The following is a 14,305-nucleotide window of genomic DNA, read 5'->3' as shown; positions in this document are numbered from 1 at the left end:
GCAAGAAGTTTCCCTATCAACACACACTAAAGCACTTTACACACACAGACAACATCCCAGCTGAAATAAACCTGTGAGATGTAATGATAAAAAATATGGCCATCTTGCATGATCAAGCCAACATCCTTATACAGTAAATGGTAATGGTTGCAAAAGAGAAACCGGTGGGAGTAGCAGTATTATCAGATGACACTGACATTCGTCTTACTCTTGCACCATTATCTGGAACACGGCCTAATATCTTTAGTGATTATGAAAGCCTCAGTCCAAGAGAGCTGTAACAGACATCACGCTGCTGTAGAGCAGCGCAGGAACATTGTACCAGGACTGTTAGCTGCCCCTGGACTCTCAGGCTGGGATACAGTAGCAAAGTACCTTGTAAATCTATGAGCCGTGAATGTAAGAGTGCCAAACTGCCATGTACCATATTGTATGCATGCTGAGGTGCGGTGTCTTGCAATGTGACAAAATCAGCTTTAGCATTTGCAGATGAAAATAGCAATGACAAGTAGTAACCCATATTACTCATATATTAAGGCACTCAACTTACTTTGAACGGGGAAAAACATTAGTAATCGTTTATAAATATTCCAAAATGAAGTATTTGGTTAAAAATTATAACTGTAACTTTGTTGAATACATATATTTATGATTTGTTGAATTATTTCACATTAAAAATAGTGATCACTATCAAATGAAAATTGAGGTCCGTGCTATACCCCAAACCACCCTCCTCATATACTCCTATTCAAATAGGAATCATTATTGATTGATGTTTCAAACCTTCAATATGTTCATTTCACGTATTAGAACTCTTCTGCTTTGATTTTGTTTGACCCAAATCATGCAAATTCTTACTGATTATGGGTGGGAGTGGCGAAGTTGTGATGAAATTTCAACAAGCTCAACAGTAGTAACGTGTCATTAGGCTGATTCTTGAAGTATATGAACTTGCAATACAGAATCCATACACACAAAAAATACAACCTCATATGGACCCTAAAGTGAGGTTGATCAGAGTAGCTGCTGAATTAAAAGGCCCTTGTCTCTTACAATAGATGGGGTGAAGTCTTGCATCGATCAGATATCTAGTAGCCAGAGGTGGATATGAAAGACTGAATCTGGTCTGGGTATAAGGATAGCACCATTGCAGAAATGCCGGTATCCTCACCTTCCAGCAGATGGAGGAGGTAGTGGAGATGGGATTCTCACCAAGGCATTACTAGTGGGGCCTTTTCCTCATCTTTTTTCTTGGCCTCAGTGGGGTTACCTCTCAGTTGTGGAGGTGTCATACCCTTTTTGAAGCCTTGGCTTGGACTTTCGTGCTGTACACCCACTCTCTCAACGAAGCAATTGTTCATGTTGCTACACTACAGGCCAGGATGTATTGCACCTTACACTTGGGAAGCTACACAAGTCTCATTCTAAAATGGATGTCTTTGTTCTAGTTTCAAATCCTTTACCTGGCAACAAGCTATCACATACTAGCCTATGGCAAGGCCATAGAAATTCAGGGACATTTCCCTGATGAGAAACCTGCCCCTCAACCCAATTCCAGCTGCTGGGAAGGATGAAGGTGCTGGGATTCCTGCCAGGTAGGATGGATAAAAATCCATGATTTAAAAAACAAAAATTGGATTTTTTATTTAAATGGGTATTTATTTAAACTAAACTTTTTTAAAATAAAAATATTTAAAATTAAATTCAAAATGACAACCTACATTAAAGTCTAAACTTATTACAATCTGTTAAAATCCCCTAAATGCAAAAACTAATACTGAGAAGAACATGTTTGGCACCAAGTTTTAAAGCAAGTCAGACCACTGAACTGGTGGAAGTCACTGGCTAAGCACCTGGAATCAGTTTGTTGAAGTGCTAACCAAGCTTTGGACAGCAATAGCCTCTTCTGTAGGTGCAGAGAGAATAATTCCTTCATTTCATTGTATTCAACTAGTTCTGTTCAGCGACTACTTAATTCAATGGTAAGATGCCAATTGGGAGCTGAAAAAAGCAGCAAAGCTTGGTTTTCCTCTTCCAGTCTAGGAATAAAAATTAGGTAAAAGGATGAGATCTGCTCATTCTAAAATCTTGAAGGACAGTGACCAGAAATAATCAGTTCAATTCACTAACTACAGATAATATTCCTTTTGTCTAGTGAATAAGTTAATTTTAAATGCTGAATCTGTTTTGGTGAACTATTTGATAAACATGTCTCAGAGTGGTAGCCGAGTTAGTCTGTATCAGCAAAAACAACGAGGAGTCCTTGTGGCACCTTAGAGACTAACAAATTTGTTTGGGCATAAGCTAGCCGAGGAAAGCTTATGCCTAAACAAATGTGTTAGTCTTTAAGGTGCCACAAGTCTCTAAGGTGCCACAAGGACTCGTTTTTATTTGATAAACTTTTTTCTTCTGTATCCAGCACATTTAAGATAGTTTTAATAAATTAAAATGCTGGTTTTGTGCATTTTAACTGAATTTGAATTTCTACCCAAATAGAGCTTGACAGAAATCACAAGTAAAAATTAATCTAGTACATAAGTATATCATTCACCATTTTCTCACATAATAAAGAGAAAACTAAAAATTATGTAAAACTATATAATTGCTTAAGTAAATGCTTACAGGTATGGTGTATTCTTGTGGTTAGCAAAAAGCAGCACCACATTTTGAGTAAAAAGATTATATTTAGTGGCAAATCAACAATGAGAATCAACCTTTCTTTAGGAAAATGAGAAAGTATGAATGCAAAACAATTAAAACTGCTTATTTTACTCAAGGTTTCCTGCCAGGGGCGGCTCCAGGCACCAGCACTCCAAGTGCATGCTTGGGGTGGGCAAGCCACTAGAGGCGCTCTGCTGGTCGCCATGAGGGCAGCCTGCCTGCCGTGCTTGGGGCAACAAAATTCCTAGAGCCGCCCCTCTTTCCTGCTTGCTGATTTAAATTGCTTTGGTTCAAATTAATCCACCCTCCTGCCGGGTGATGATCCTGACACCCGCTAAAGAGCTAACTTCTTGCATATCAACCTCTTGTTGGTGACTGACGCATTTGATTTCCCTTCTCTTCAAAGCTGCGAGAAAGGAGGACTGATCTCTCTCTCTCACACACCCTTTACTCTTACTTCCTTACCTAGAGCCCCTGACAGTTCACAGGTCTCTGCTACTCTGCCCCTTCTGGCTGTGAAAAAGGGAATCTCCAGTGCTCTGTCCCTCCCCTTGCCTCTATTTGTTGGGACTTCCTCCCCTAGACTAGGTCCAGCACTGGCTGCAGGAAGATAGCTGTGTAACTGACCCTATACAAAGTGTGCTAAGTCCGCTGCTTATACCACTACTTATAATGCTCTCCCTGTTCCCTTGTGCTCCCTGTTTATCATATCCACCTGTTGTCTCTCCATGTAACTTTATTACACAAAAACAAGAGATACTGCTCTTACGGTCAGGAACCATTTTTCCATTATTTAGGTGCATAGCACAAGGAGGCCCTGCCACTTAGCAGCCCCAGTACAAATAATGCTGAAGTCGCCATTGGGAAGGTTCTTTTTGCAGCCGTAAAACCTACATACATTTTATTTATTTATTTATTTTTAAAAGAAGAGTCAGTTCCACAGTTCAGGGCTTGCACTCACCAGGGAACGTTCCCACTCATGAATGGATTTTCCAAGCCTTGTCTATAGATTTGTTATAAAGCCAATAGTCTGTAGTCAAAAAGAGGAAGTAGCAAGTACTAACTAGGCCATTGGTCCAAACTCCTCTGAAGTCATTCCTTCCCCATGCCCCCACTCAGAATCATTTGGGTTGCCAGGAACACCAAGCGTATCATTGCATTCCTTCCTCTGTATTATGGGGAGATCTAATCCACTGTTCCTATCCTAGCCAGGCCTAAAACATGGTGCCTAGCAGAAGTCTAACTTTCCTCTAATAGTGGAGATTCCAGTCTTCACTGGCAGTTGGCTCCTTTGCCTAATTGTCCTCACATTTCCCCCTGGTATTTAACACTACATGCCAAGGAGGATTGAGGAAGACAGCTGACCCTCTTAGTCCCAGATTTCTGGGCACTGACTTTCAGATTTGCCAATCTTCCATAGCTGCCATTCACTTCCAGTGGAGTTATGGGTACTCAGTAATTATGAAAGTCAGGCCCATGGCATCTCCTTGCCTGTTGAGGTAGGAAATCACTGTAGCATTATCCAACAAAACCTTAACCACTATGTCTCCTCAATGGAGCAAAGCACCATGAACAAGTTGGCAATTTATTTTATCCTAGGGTGACCAGATGTCCAAATTTTATAGGGACAGTCCTGATATTCAGGGTTTTGTCTTATATAGGTGCCTATTACTCCCCATCCCCACCCCGACTTTTCATCCTTGCTATCTGGTCACCCTAGTTTATCCAGTGGAAACTGTAGTTAATAGCAACTGGGTGTGGGCTATTACTGATTTAATCATGTGATTGGTGAGCAAACCAAGCCTCCTCACCCTAGTTAAAATAAATTGAGCACACCCCTACTCTGATATTACTGTGCATTTAAGTGAGACACCTTAAGCAGCACCCTGCCTCCTTGGTATTAGCCAACATGGACAAATTGGTCTTGCACCAACAACAGAACACAGCCCAGTTTGTCAGGCTACACAATCCATCAGCTACATTATTGGAGAGAATATGCTCGGCCACCAGAAATTTGTATTGCCCCCCCAACACATGGCCTGCCCACCAATCTGTGGGTTCATTGGTACATTTTTCCTCCCCTTCCCCCCACACCTAGGCCTAGTCTGCACTTGAAAGACTTACCCTGTAACAAATAGTTTTATTGGTGTCATTTTTTTTTTTTAAACCAAAAATAGTTATATTGGTACAAGTCCTAATGTCATCCTCATACTGTGTCCACACGCTACTGTAGCTTATTCTCATATGGGAACAGCTACACTGATATGAGAACCTTTATGTTGGCAAGGGTATCGGAATGGGATCGGGGGGGGAAGGAAGGGGAGAGGGAGGATGGCTCTAACAATTTTACCAGCAGTAAGGGTGAGTGACAGGAGGTGGGGGCAGAGAGCAGGGTCTTGGAGTGGGGGAGAGGCAGCACAATGCAACAGCAGGGGCACAGTTCAGGTGCTATTGACACCCCCACTTTTAGGGAGCTTCCAGCCACTCCTGATGCAGGCATAAATGCATCCACATTAGTAGTTAAAGCAGTTTAGCTTTCCAGAGTTGTTTAGACATGTCCTTAGTGTTTGGTAGCCAAAGCCGTTTTACAATCCTGCAACAGTCCTACCAGTGATTCAGCATGTTCTTGTCAGTAAATTAATGACACTAAGTCAATTTACATCAGCCAAGGATCTGGCCCTTCAAAACAAACAAACAAAAAAATTTGCTGTGAAAGATTTGAGGTGACTAATACAACCTACAACCACCCTCAAACTAAGGGATCCAAAACAAAGCATTTCAGAGGGATGACAAAAGGCAAAGCTATTTTCATCAGTGCAGACAGGGCAAAATTCAGCTCCCTGAATAAGACAGGAGCTCAGAGCAGCATTCAGACATGACTAAGGCTGTGTCCACACCAGGATAGGAATGCCAGTAGTCTATACCAGCAAAGTGGCCCTAGCGTGGGCTTAGCTAGACCAGCAAAGCTATGCTTTGTACTGGTCCAGTAAAACCTCAGCTCACGAGCAGAGCAAGCTACATTGGGAAAGGTGCAGTTTTGCTAGGATATCTGCATCTACACTAGGAACGTCTGCCAACACAGCTATGATAGTTGAGGAATCAAACCTCTTCATACCCCTGACCCATATGCCTATGCTGGCAGAAGCCTGAGAATATGCTTCCCTCCACTCACCATGGGTGCCTGGAACAACACTGCAGTTACATCAATCCATATAATTATGCTTGAGAGCAGTTTTGATTAAGGAGGTCTCAACACTACTCTTTTGATCTTCCATGTTTGGTATTGTATTTGACTAAATACTAGGTTCCTCGAGGCAAGGACGCATCTCTTCAGCTTGCAAAAGCATTGTGGGCATGTATGATGCAATCTTGTGTAGGTGGTGGTATGGTTTATGCAGTTCAGGATCTTCAGCCTTATAGACTCAAGGAGCTCAATATATTTAGCTTCTCAAAGACATTCCAGGAGTGGCTTAATTACCAGTCTATACATAACTAGATGGGGAACAAATATTGGATACTAGATAACATGATCTAATGGCTGGAAGTTGAAGCTAGACCCAATAAGGTGTAAATTTTTGACAGCGAGGGTGATTAATCATTGGAACAACTTACTGCAGGTCATGGTGGATTCTCCATCACAGGCAATGTTTAAATCAAGCTTGAATTAAAAAGATCTGCTCTAGGAATTATTTGGGGGAGGAGGGAAAATCCTATCGCCTGTGTTACACAAGTCAGACTAGATGATCTCAGTGGTTCCTTCTGGCCTTAGAATCTATGAATATGGATAATCAGAACACACCCCACAGATGGATCTGTATAAACTGCCTCCACAGACACCCATCCCAACTCAATCCGTGCACACAGAGCCATGCTTCCTGTTATCCCAACTATAGGTTGTAAAAATGATCCCCAAATAGCCCCATATGGGGGTGATGTTGGGAGGCAGAGATGTGACATTTAGGGTCTCACTTAATAGTTCAGTGGTTTGAGCATTAGCCTGCTAAACCCAGGGTTGTGATTTCAATCCTTGAGGGGGCCACTTAGGGATCTGGGTCAAAATCAATACTTGGTCCTGCTAGTGAAGGCAGGGGGCTGGACTCAATGACCTTTCAAGGTCCCTTCCAGTTCTAGAAGATGGATATCTCCATTAATTTAATTTAAAAAAATTTTTTTTAAACAAGAGTAAGCCTGAATCCCCACTACAGCTGCACCCTCTCCCCCAGATCTTGATCAGGCTCTCAGACCTCAAGCTACAGAGAACTTAAGGTTTATTACCTTAAGTGGCTGATCAGTGCAAATCACTACAGTACTGAATAAACCTGTGAGCTCAGATTTCTTTGGGTTACAAACCTGATGCTTAGGATCTGACACCAGGTGCCCGAACATAAGATATACCCAATACCTTGTTTGACCTACCACTACCCCATAGTATGGCATTTACTCAGTATATAGAGGTGCGATCTCAAGATTGCAGACAAATCCCCAAGGAGTTCTAGGGGGATCAAACACCTCCCCCTCTCCTTAGTTCCATGTCTGGCATTTACACTGGACCAAGTGCCTAGCTCCCCAATCGTCTTTATGTAGGCACTCAGAGCTGTAAATGCAGGTAACCTAATTTACCTGTGCATCTGTAAAGGTGCCAGCTAAGGCTTGTCTATGCGTGCGCGTACACACACACACTAGAGCAAGACTGAATTCACCCCTTAAGCACAATAGCTATTGTGCAACAGCTTCCTGTGCAAACTTATGGGACTATACACATGGACAACCAAAAAAATTAATCCAAATTAACTAAAAGGAGTGATTTTGAAGTGATTTAGTTAAACTGCATTAAACACCTGTGTAGATCCTCTCATTCAGAATTAGAATGGCCTTAATTTGGTTTAGCTTAACTCACTTCCTGACTCGGGAGTATCCTGCTTAGTTATTACACACCCTGCCGCCTTGCATCACCTCACTGGCCAGACTAGCACAGGAGGCTGAAAAGCACTCTAGCTCTGGCAGTTGGCTTTGCAGGCACTGACACGCTAGCTGCTGACAAACTTTCCTGAATTTCCCTGCTAGCTGCTTCTGACTCAACTTTTGATATTTTTATTCTCTGTTCCTCAGACCAGAAGAGGTGCTATTGGCACTTGTCCTGCTCCAAAGGTCAGTGTTTTGGCAGATTGCCACCTCCCAAACAGCGCACCCCAGATATCAGGCAATCTGAAAGGCAGGACCAAGGAAGTTGGAGGTAGGCTGGGAAAGGATTTTCATTTCCATTTTAAACCAGTATTTCTGCCTACACAGAGTAAGGCAGATTGCCAGCTTTGGGACTGGACGCGATATTTCCTTGGGGAATTTGGCGTTTCTTTGCCTCTCCCTAATGTTGCAACAGGGATCACATGTTCAGATCAGATCAGCATATCTCACAATCAGTTTCCTAGTATTACAAGAAGTATGGTGGATTTGGGGTTCTCTCATAGTCCAAGTCTATTTACTGGTAAGTTACAGCTTTAATTTTCAGTCCATGACTTTACTAGCCAATATCCAAAGCCACAATTATGAGATTTCTCTATAGTCAGTGAAGTTCTGGAGATGCCACATGAGATAGTAACCTTAACAAGAACTCACCCAAACACTCACTGAAGTTTGGCAGCATGACCAGCATTAGCCTATATGCAAGTATTCATAACCTTACCAGGAGAAAAGCTTCAGAGCTGATGGTTCGGCAATTTTTTTTTTTTTTTTTAAATAAAAACTAGGAGCAGATTGTTCATGGATCAATGCAAAGACAGCTCTGAATGATGTCACTTCTGATTGATTCTATGAGTGGGTAGAACATCTAACATTCCTACGCACACCGTCTCTGCAGGAATGAGATACAAATCGAGCTGCAATTAAGACCACAAGGAAAGTCTGCTATGAACTCAGATGCCACTTCCCCTGCTCTGCTGCGCTGGGAACAAACCAAGTACATCCTTCCCATAGAATGCAGAGCAAATGTGCTATGCTCTCTTCCTAGCTGGGCCAGGGTTAACCCACAAATAGAAGCTATAGAATACTGCACATCCTCAGTATTTCAGCGCATGATATGGAGGGCTGGGGAAGGGGCCAGAAAGCAAACACTCATCTTTTTTCTAAGAGCTGACAATAGCAGATACAAAGAGAGGGGAGGTTTTTTTGGTGCTCTTTTGAGGAGAGAAAAAAATCAACCTGACCTTACCTTGGTAGGAGGCCAAGTAGAGAGCGATTAGCAGCACCCAGCCCTTCCACATGCCGTCCATGCTGTTTCTGGGTTAAAAATCCTTCAGTGGCTGTAATCAGAGCTAAAGCTTCTCCAGGGGTTTACCATCTGCTGTGCCTCTCCAACACTGAGCAACCCCGAGACAGGCAGCAAAGAGTGAGCTGACACCTACAAGATCATCGCCACACCCATTCCTCTGCACATCATTGTAATAATTACCAAAATTATGCTGAGGAGGAAGGAGCGAGAACTGAGCACGTCCCCAGGAGAGCTGAAGAAAAATATGATGCTGTCCAGCACAATGGCCTGTTCCCTGCAGGTGGAAGGAGACTGTCCTACTCCTGTCATGGGTCCTGCAATCAGTGGGGGTGTAGAGGAGTGGTGGGTATTTCATACTGAACGCAGCAGCACACAAGTCTCCCTCGCCTCATCCCATATTGATATGTCACTCTCCATATTATTTTTGTTGTTGGGTGCAGATTCTTAGTGGTGAAATGTTATGCTTAGAGGCAGCCAACTTGCTACTTCCGAGATGACTAAAGACATTCCCACCCCCCAGCGCCTATGAAAATGCAGCCAGTTCAAACATTTGAGACTAAGAGCATCCCTCTGACCAGGACACAGGCCTTGTGTTCCAGATAAAGTCACAAGAAAACTTGGGATCTCTAAACCATGACACCCACTCAAATAGGTTGATATGTATTCTTCTTCCAACAAGGATAGAAACCCATCAAAAAAAAAGTGTCAATGTTGTTCTATATTCCTGCAGTTTGCATGAGAAGCTATAGCATGTACTTCCCTTCATGCAAAGGGAGCTCTAGCAAGACATCTAACCCTTAGAGGCATATGGTCTTGAAATTCAGGCCCTCCTGGGAAATTCCAGCAGATGATCTCTCTCTCACTCACTCACACACCAGTAAAAGATTTCAGAGACTACTATACTATAGAAAAGCAAAAAAGCACACAAAGATGTCAGGTTTTCAGGAAGTCTTTATTGTTAATTACAGAAGCTTTAGTGCAAAAATCAAGACAACGTTCTACAGAAAGCAACTGCATGTTTTTCTCGTCCAGTCTAGAGTAGGACAATGCTACTATTCTCCAGGAGAAACAGGAACTAAAGGTTCTTAACACCAGAATTGAAACTTTACCTTGTGCCAAGTGTGACTACGTTAATCATTTGCTTCCCAAAAAAGCAAAACAATTAAACCCTTGTCACCTGTAGAAAACTAGCATGTTACCCCCCAGCCACAATAAAAAGGATGCCATGTAATTTAAAAGATGCAAGGTTGCAGTATCACACCTCTTATAATTCTAGGGCAGAAATGCTACTGTTAAGGAGAGCCCACTGTTTCCTGAAAACATCTCTCCCCACAATTCTGAGGGGGAACCCCAGATGAGACAGAAGCCACTGCACAAAACTACAATCATGGAGAAAAACTGCAAATGCTTAGTATTTTTACAGCATTTTTTTGATAAACAAGAACTTTCGGAGTTGTATATAGATCCAAACAAAAATACGTAAGTCACTGATCTCAGTCAACTAGGATGTACAACTAGAGAAAGTAAAGCTGCAGGAAAGCTGCAACTGAGTGGTTTTAAGTTAATTCAAATCATTAGTTTGCTTGTTCTTGAAGTGTGCAGCTAGAGCTGCCCCCCACTTCACACTCCCACCCCAAAAGAATGCCCTGACAGAGAAGCAGACTCTCACTGGCAGCTGTCTGAATAAGCTGAAATTGGAAAGTTCTAGTTATGCCTACTTTAAGAGTTGTGTGCTCAGCTGTACATCTTCTCTTCTCCAGAAACATTTAACATTTATTTTAGGTGCCTCTTTTTGACAAATTCTGTTCAGAATTATGCACTCAAATCTGGTAATTAGTTGTGTGGTCCAAAGCCAAGTGTTTGGGGAGCCAGTGAATGTCCATATACGTGGGATTTTTCCAATGGTTTCTGACAGTTGTCTATTCTCTAGAAAAACAGAAGGCTGAGGTGTTCTGTGCCTGTTTGTTCCTCACTGCATGCTAAGGGAATGTATGCCGTGGATTTGTTATGTGCTCTAAAGAAATGAATATGAAAAAATACTCATGAAACGTTACAAATAAAGGAATATATTACCACATTTTGCTAGGGTTTAATATACCCTGACATTCTTGAAATGTCTTTCCCATTATTCTAATGCTCAGGCTACAGAAAGGGCCCCATTTCTTTGGTGTGCAAAGAACCATTGCTCTAATATGATACTATTACATTATCCAGGCTCTGCGTTGCACGAATCCAGGTAGAGATGTAGTCTGCTGCATAGGCTCAGCATTAACACAGAAGAAGTTTTTTTCCTTCACAGGCTAACAGAGCAGCCAGAAACAGATCTATAGTACAAGTGTCTCCTATTATTTTCAGCACATCTTCTGCAGGCAAGAGCACTTTTGTATATTAATGGATGTCCTGCAGGACTTCTCTTGGTGCATTGGTGATGCTGACAGATTGAGGGGTGGACGAAAGTGAGTGGCAGCTCTGGGCAAAGCCAGGGAGCCTAGTGGCTGTTCTGGAGTCCTGGACCACTGAAAAACATACTAACACCAGCTGTCTGGGTGAACCTCAAAACAAGGATCAGTGCCCTTCTGAAATAAAACTTTACCACTCTGTTTCTGCCCTTTAGATTAATCACTGCCCTCTTTTCTCATCCCTCTTTCATATACTACCTCTAGCAAAATGTGCTAGATCCACTGATTTAGCTTACTGGGACCATTTTGTACATAGATATGGGTGCTACACGGCTGGTGAAAAGAAGCAACAACAAAGAAGTAGTTCAGAATCTTTCAAATTGAGAGTGGGGTGACCTATGCCTTAAATGTTTGCCTATTGCCTGTGGCATGGGACACTCTGGACTGGAGCCTCTAGAATGAGGTCCAGAGGAAATGGTCAGGATGCTCCAAGCTCATGCAGACTGGTTCTTTCACCCATATAGGGTCCAGCACTTCACCATCAGGCAGCTTGGAGAATATACAAAGGACGCAGACACGTACGTACTCCCGAGTAGTCCAGCAAGTCCCCCCTCTTCATATGATAGCACCACAATGCCCCAGATCATTACCATTTCCAGACTTCATGAGGTGAGCAGGCACCTCTGTCTGGACAGCAGATGAGGAGAGCTTAAGACACCAAGGCCCTCATCATGGATCCAGGGAAGCAAACATGAACATTGCTCATCCGCAGGGCATGTGTGTGTGGAGACCTAACCTCAATCCCTCCTCTTTCTTCCCTCACACATTTTTAGCTAAAGCTCACTTTCACAGCACACAGCTTTCCTTTTGTCGTCTCACGTTAACCCTCACTTCCTCCCCCAAAAGATCATAAGACATATTTGAAATTCCCCACAGGCAGTCTCTGAAGCACTGGCCAGGTCCAAGGAGAACCCACTGCCCAGGCATGCTCTGGGATTTCTGAACTTTTCACTGCATAAAGCCTTTTATGTGGCCCATCCCACTCCCACAACTTGTTTGGATCAGGCCCTAAGTCTACAGAAATCAATGATCTGTTTACACTGGATCACATCTTTAAACCTTGGCCATGCACTCAATACAAACGGTGCTCCACCCCACAAAAAGACCTTACACACACTTATTACTGAACATTTTCTAGGTGCATATTCTTTCCATAACTATAAAGCTTTGAAGATTCCAGCCCAAGGGATTTGTGGACTTATTTACCTTAACAGTTCCCTCTGAAGATTACACAAGGAAATTTACAATTAATTAGTGTATAATTTACTATTCTTGCCAGATTGTTTATGCAGAGCACTCGAGGGCATATGGAGGTCTTCCCAACCAGTGACTAAAAAAAAAACATTTAAAATTTAGACACTACCCTGATCCTTTTTAGAACTGACACAAGGTTTTGTCTTCATTTTACTTTAACTGTACGCCACTCCTACGAGAACTGTAAATACTCCACCCTACTGGTCAAAATCCACAGTGTAATGCATATTCTTTTAGCATATCATTAACTAAACTGTATGATCAGAAATAGCCTCTGTTAAGTCAACATTGCAGATCAGAACCTTCCACAGCACTACTATAAAAGAATGACAAAGGATCTTCAGGGTTGGGAAGTTAAGAAGGCAAGGAGTGGAGGGAGATTCAGATCTTCCACCAACCTTACCCCACAATCTTAAAAAACAAAAACAAAAACCCTGCGCAGACATTTTCAGAATTAAAGATTTCTTCTAGTTCCACACATGACGTTTGCAGTGCTCGACAGCCTAGGAGAGAGAGAGAGAGAGAAAGGGGTAGTAGAAGAAGTGCAGAAGAGAGCTTGCTAACTTTAAATGAAACCACCCCCACCGTGAACTTGCATGAACAGCTTGGGGCCTCTCCACAATACCCAGGACTTCAGGGGCAAAGATTGTTTTGTATTGAATCAAATTCATTGTGCGGGGCTTCACAAGGAAAGACTGGGAGGTACAGGAACTCAAACATTAAAGGCCTCTAAAATTAGATTTCAGCTGCTGATTTTTCAGTCATTTTCTCATCAGGGCCCAGAGACTGCACCCCGCCAAAGGAAACATCCCCTACCAATGAACAGCAATACCTCCCCGCCTGTTTTTGTTGCCAGTTGAATCCGTCCATTAAGGAGTTATGTAAAATCCTCCTTGGCTAAAAGAATACATGGCTAAATACAAGGCTCGTTTTGTACCATATGAAGGGTTGGGGGAGGGGGGGGCGAGGTGATAAGACATTTCTGCTGTATTTCAACAACAGGTAAGAAAGCCTATAATTAAACCCAGGACACCCTGGTCTAGTGGGACCCACTTGTTTACTTTCTGAAACTGGAATTTAGGATTTGAAGGATGTGTTACAGAAACCAGAACATTGTATTTGTAGGGATTTTAACAAAAGGGGCTGTATTTCTCTTCAACTTTCTGCATATTAATTTTCCAGCACCCCCTCAGAGTGGATATTGAATAGGAAATCCCTAATGACTTACATTGCACTGAGCTGCAGTCTCCATGTTCTTACACCAGTAGCCTGGGCCCCACACACATTCTTCTGACCCTAAGAGATGCTGTTTAGTCGACACACAGACTCCTAGTTTCTGTGTAGTAAAAGAGGGGAGAGAAAGGTGAGTTGTGTCTTTCCATTTACATTCAGCAATCTCACTTCCTCTCCCATGATTCAGTCCCTCCTGTACAGCCGTGACTGTTGCCAACAGGGACTGGAACATTTAGCCAAAGCAGAGGCTGTGCTAGGAGCTTCCACACCCGCAGTGCCAGACTGCTACTGACAATTCAGTCTGTAGCTGAATGAACAGACTTCTGAGACGCCCTGTGAGAGGACACCAGGTCTCAGACAGACAATTTCAGCTTCTATGCTGCCTTCTGGTCTCAACTTAATACACAAGATCCTACCAGAAGCAGGAGACCTC

The 14,305-nt window shown here is 42.7% G+C and overlaps 2 protein-coding genes across 7 annotated transcripts in view; both read right to left on the bottom strand.

Annotated features, from left to right (window-relative positions):
• Positions 1–9,153, bottom strand: part of LOC116829309 (prosaposin-like) — a 47,157-nt gene extending 38,004 nt beyond the window's left edge. Inside the window, exon 1 of one of the 3 annotated variants that reach the window (XM_032788068.2) lies at positions 8,867–9,153. In XM_032788068.2, the coding sequence (XP_032643959.1) occupies positions 8,867–8,927 (61 nt within the window). In that variant the 5' untranslated portion in view covers positions 8,928–9,153. The remainder of the gene's footprint in view (positions 1–8,866) is intronic. The other 2 variants (XM_032788066.2, XM_032788067.2) reach the window with 2 other exon arrangements.
• A 706-nt stretch (positions 9,154–9,859) lies between these two features.
• Positions 9,860–14,305, bottom strand: part of LOC116829311 (prosaposin-like) — a 45,207-nt gene continuing 40,761 nt past the window's right edge. For all 4 annotated transcript variants that reach the window (XM_075072635.1, XM_032788072.2, XM_032788070.2 and 1 more), the window contains 2 exons: positions 13,868–13,975; positions 9,860–13,142 (listed from right to left, as the gene is read on the bottom strand). In XM_075072635.1, coding sequence (XP_074928736.1) covers positions 13,107–13,142; positions 13,868–13,975 — 144 coding nt within the window. In that variant the 3' untranslated portion in view covers positions 9,860–13,106. The remainder of the gene's footprint in view (positions 13,143–13,867; positions 13,976–14,305) is intronic.

The sequence above is a fragment of the Chelonoidis abingdonii genome, chromosome 15 (genome assembly GCF_003597395.2).
Source record: "Chelonoidis abingdonii isolate Lonesome George chromosome 15, CheloAbing_2.0, whole genome shotgun sequence".
Lineage (NCBI taxonomy): Eukaryota > Metazoa > Chordata > Testudines > Testudinidae > Chelonoidis > Chelonoidis abingdonii.
Note: the sequence above shows the minus strand (reverse complement) of the source record. Positions and strands in the feature narration are given on the sequence as shown.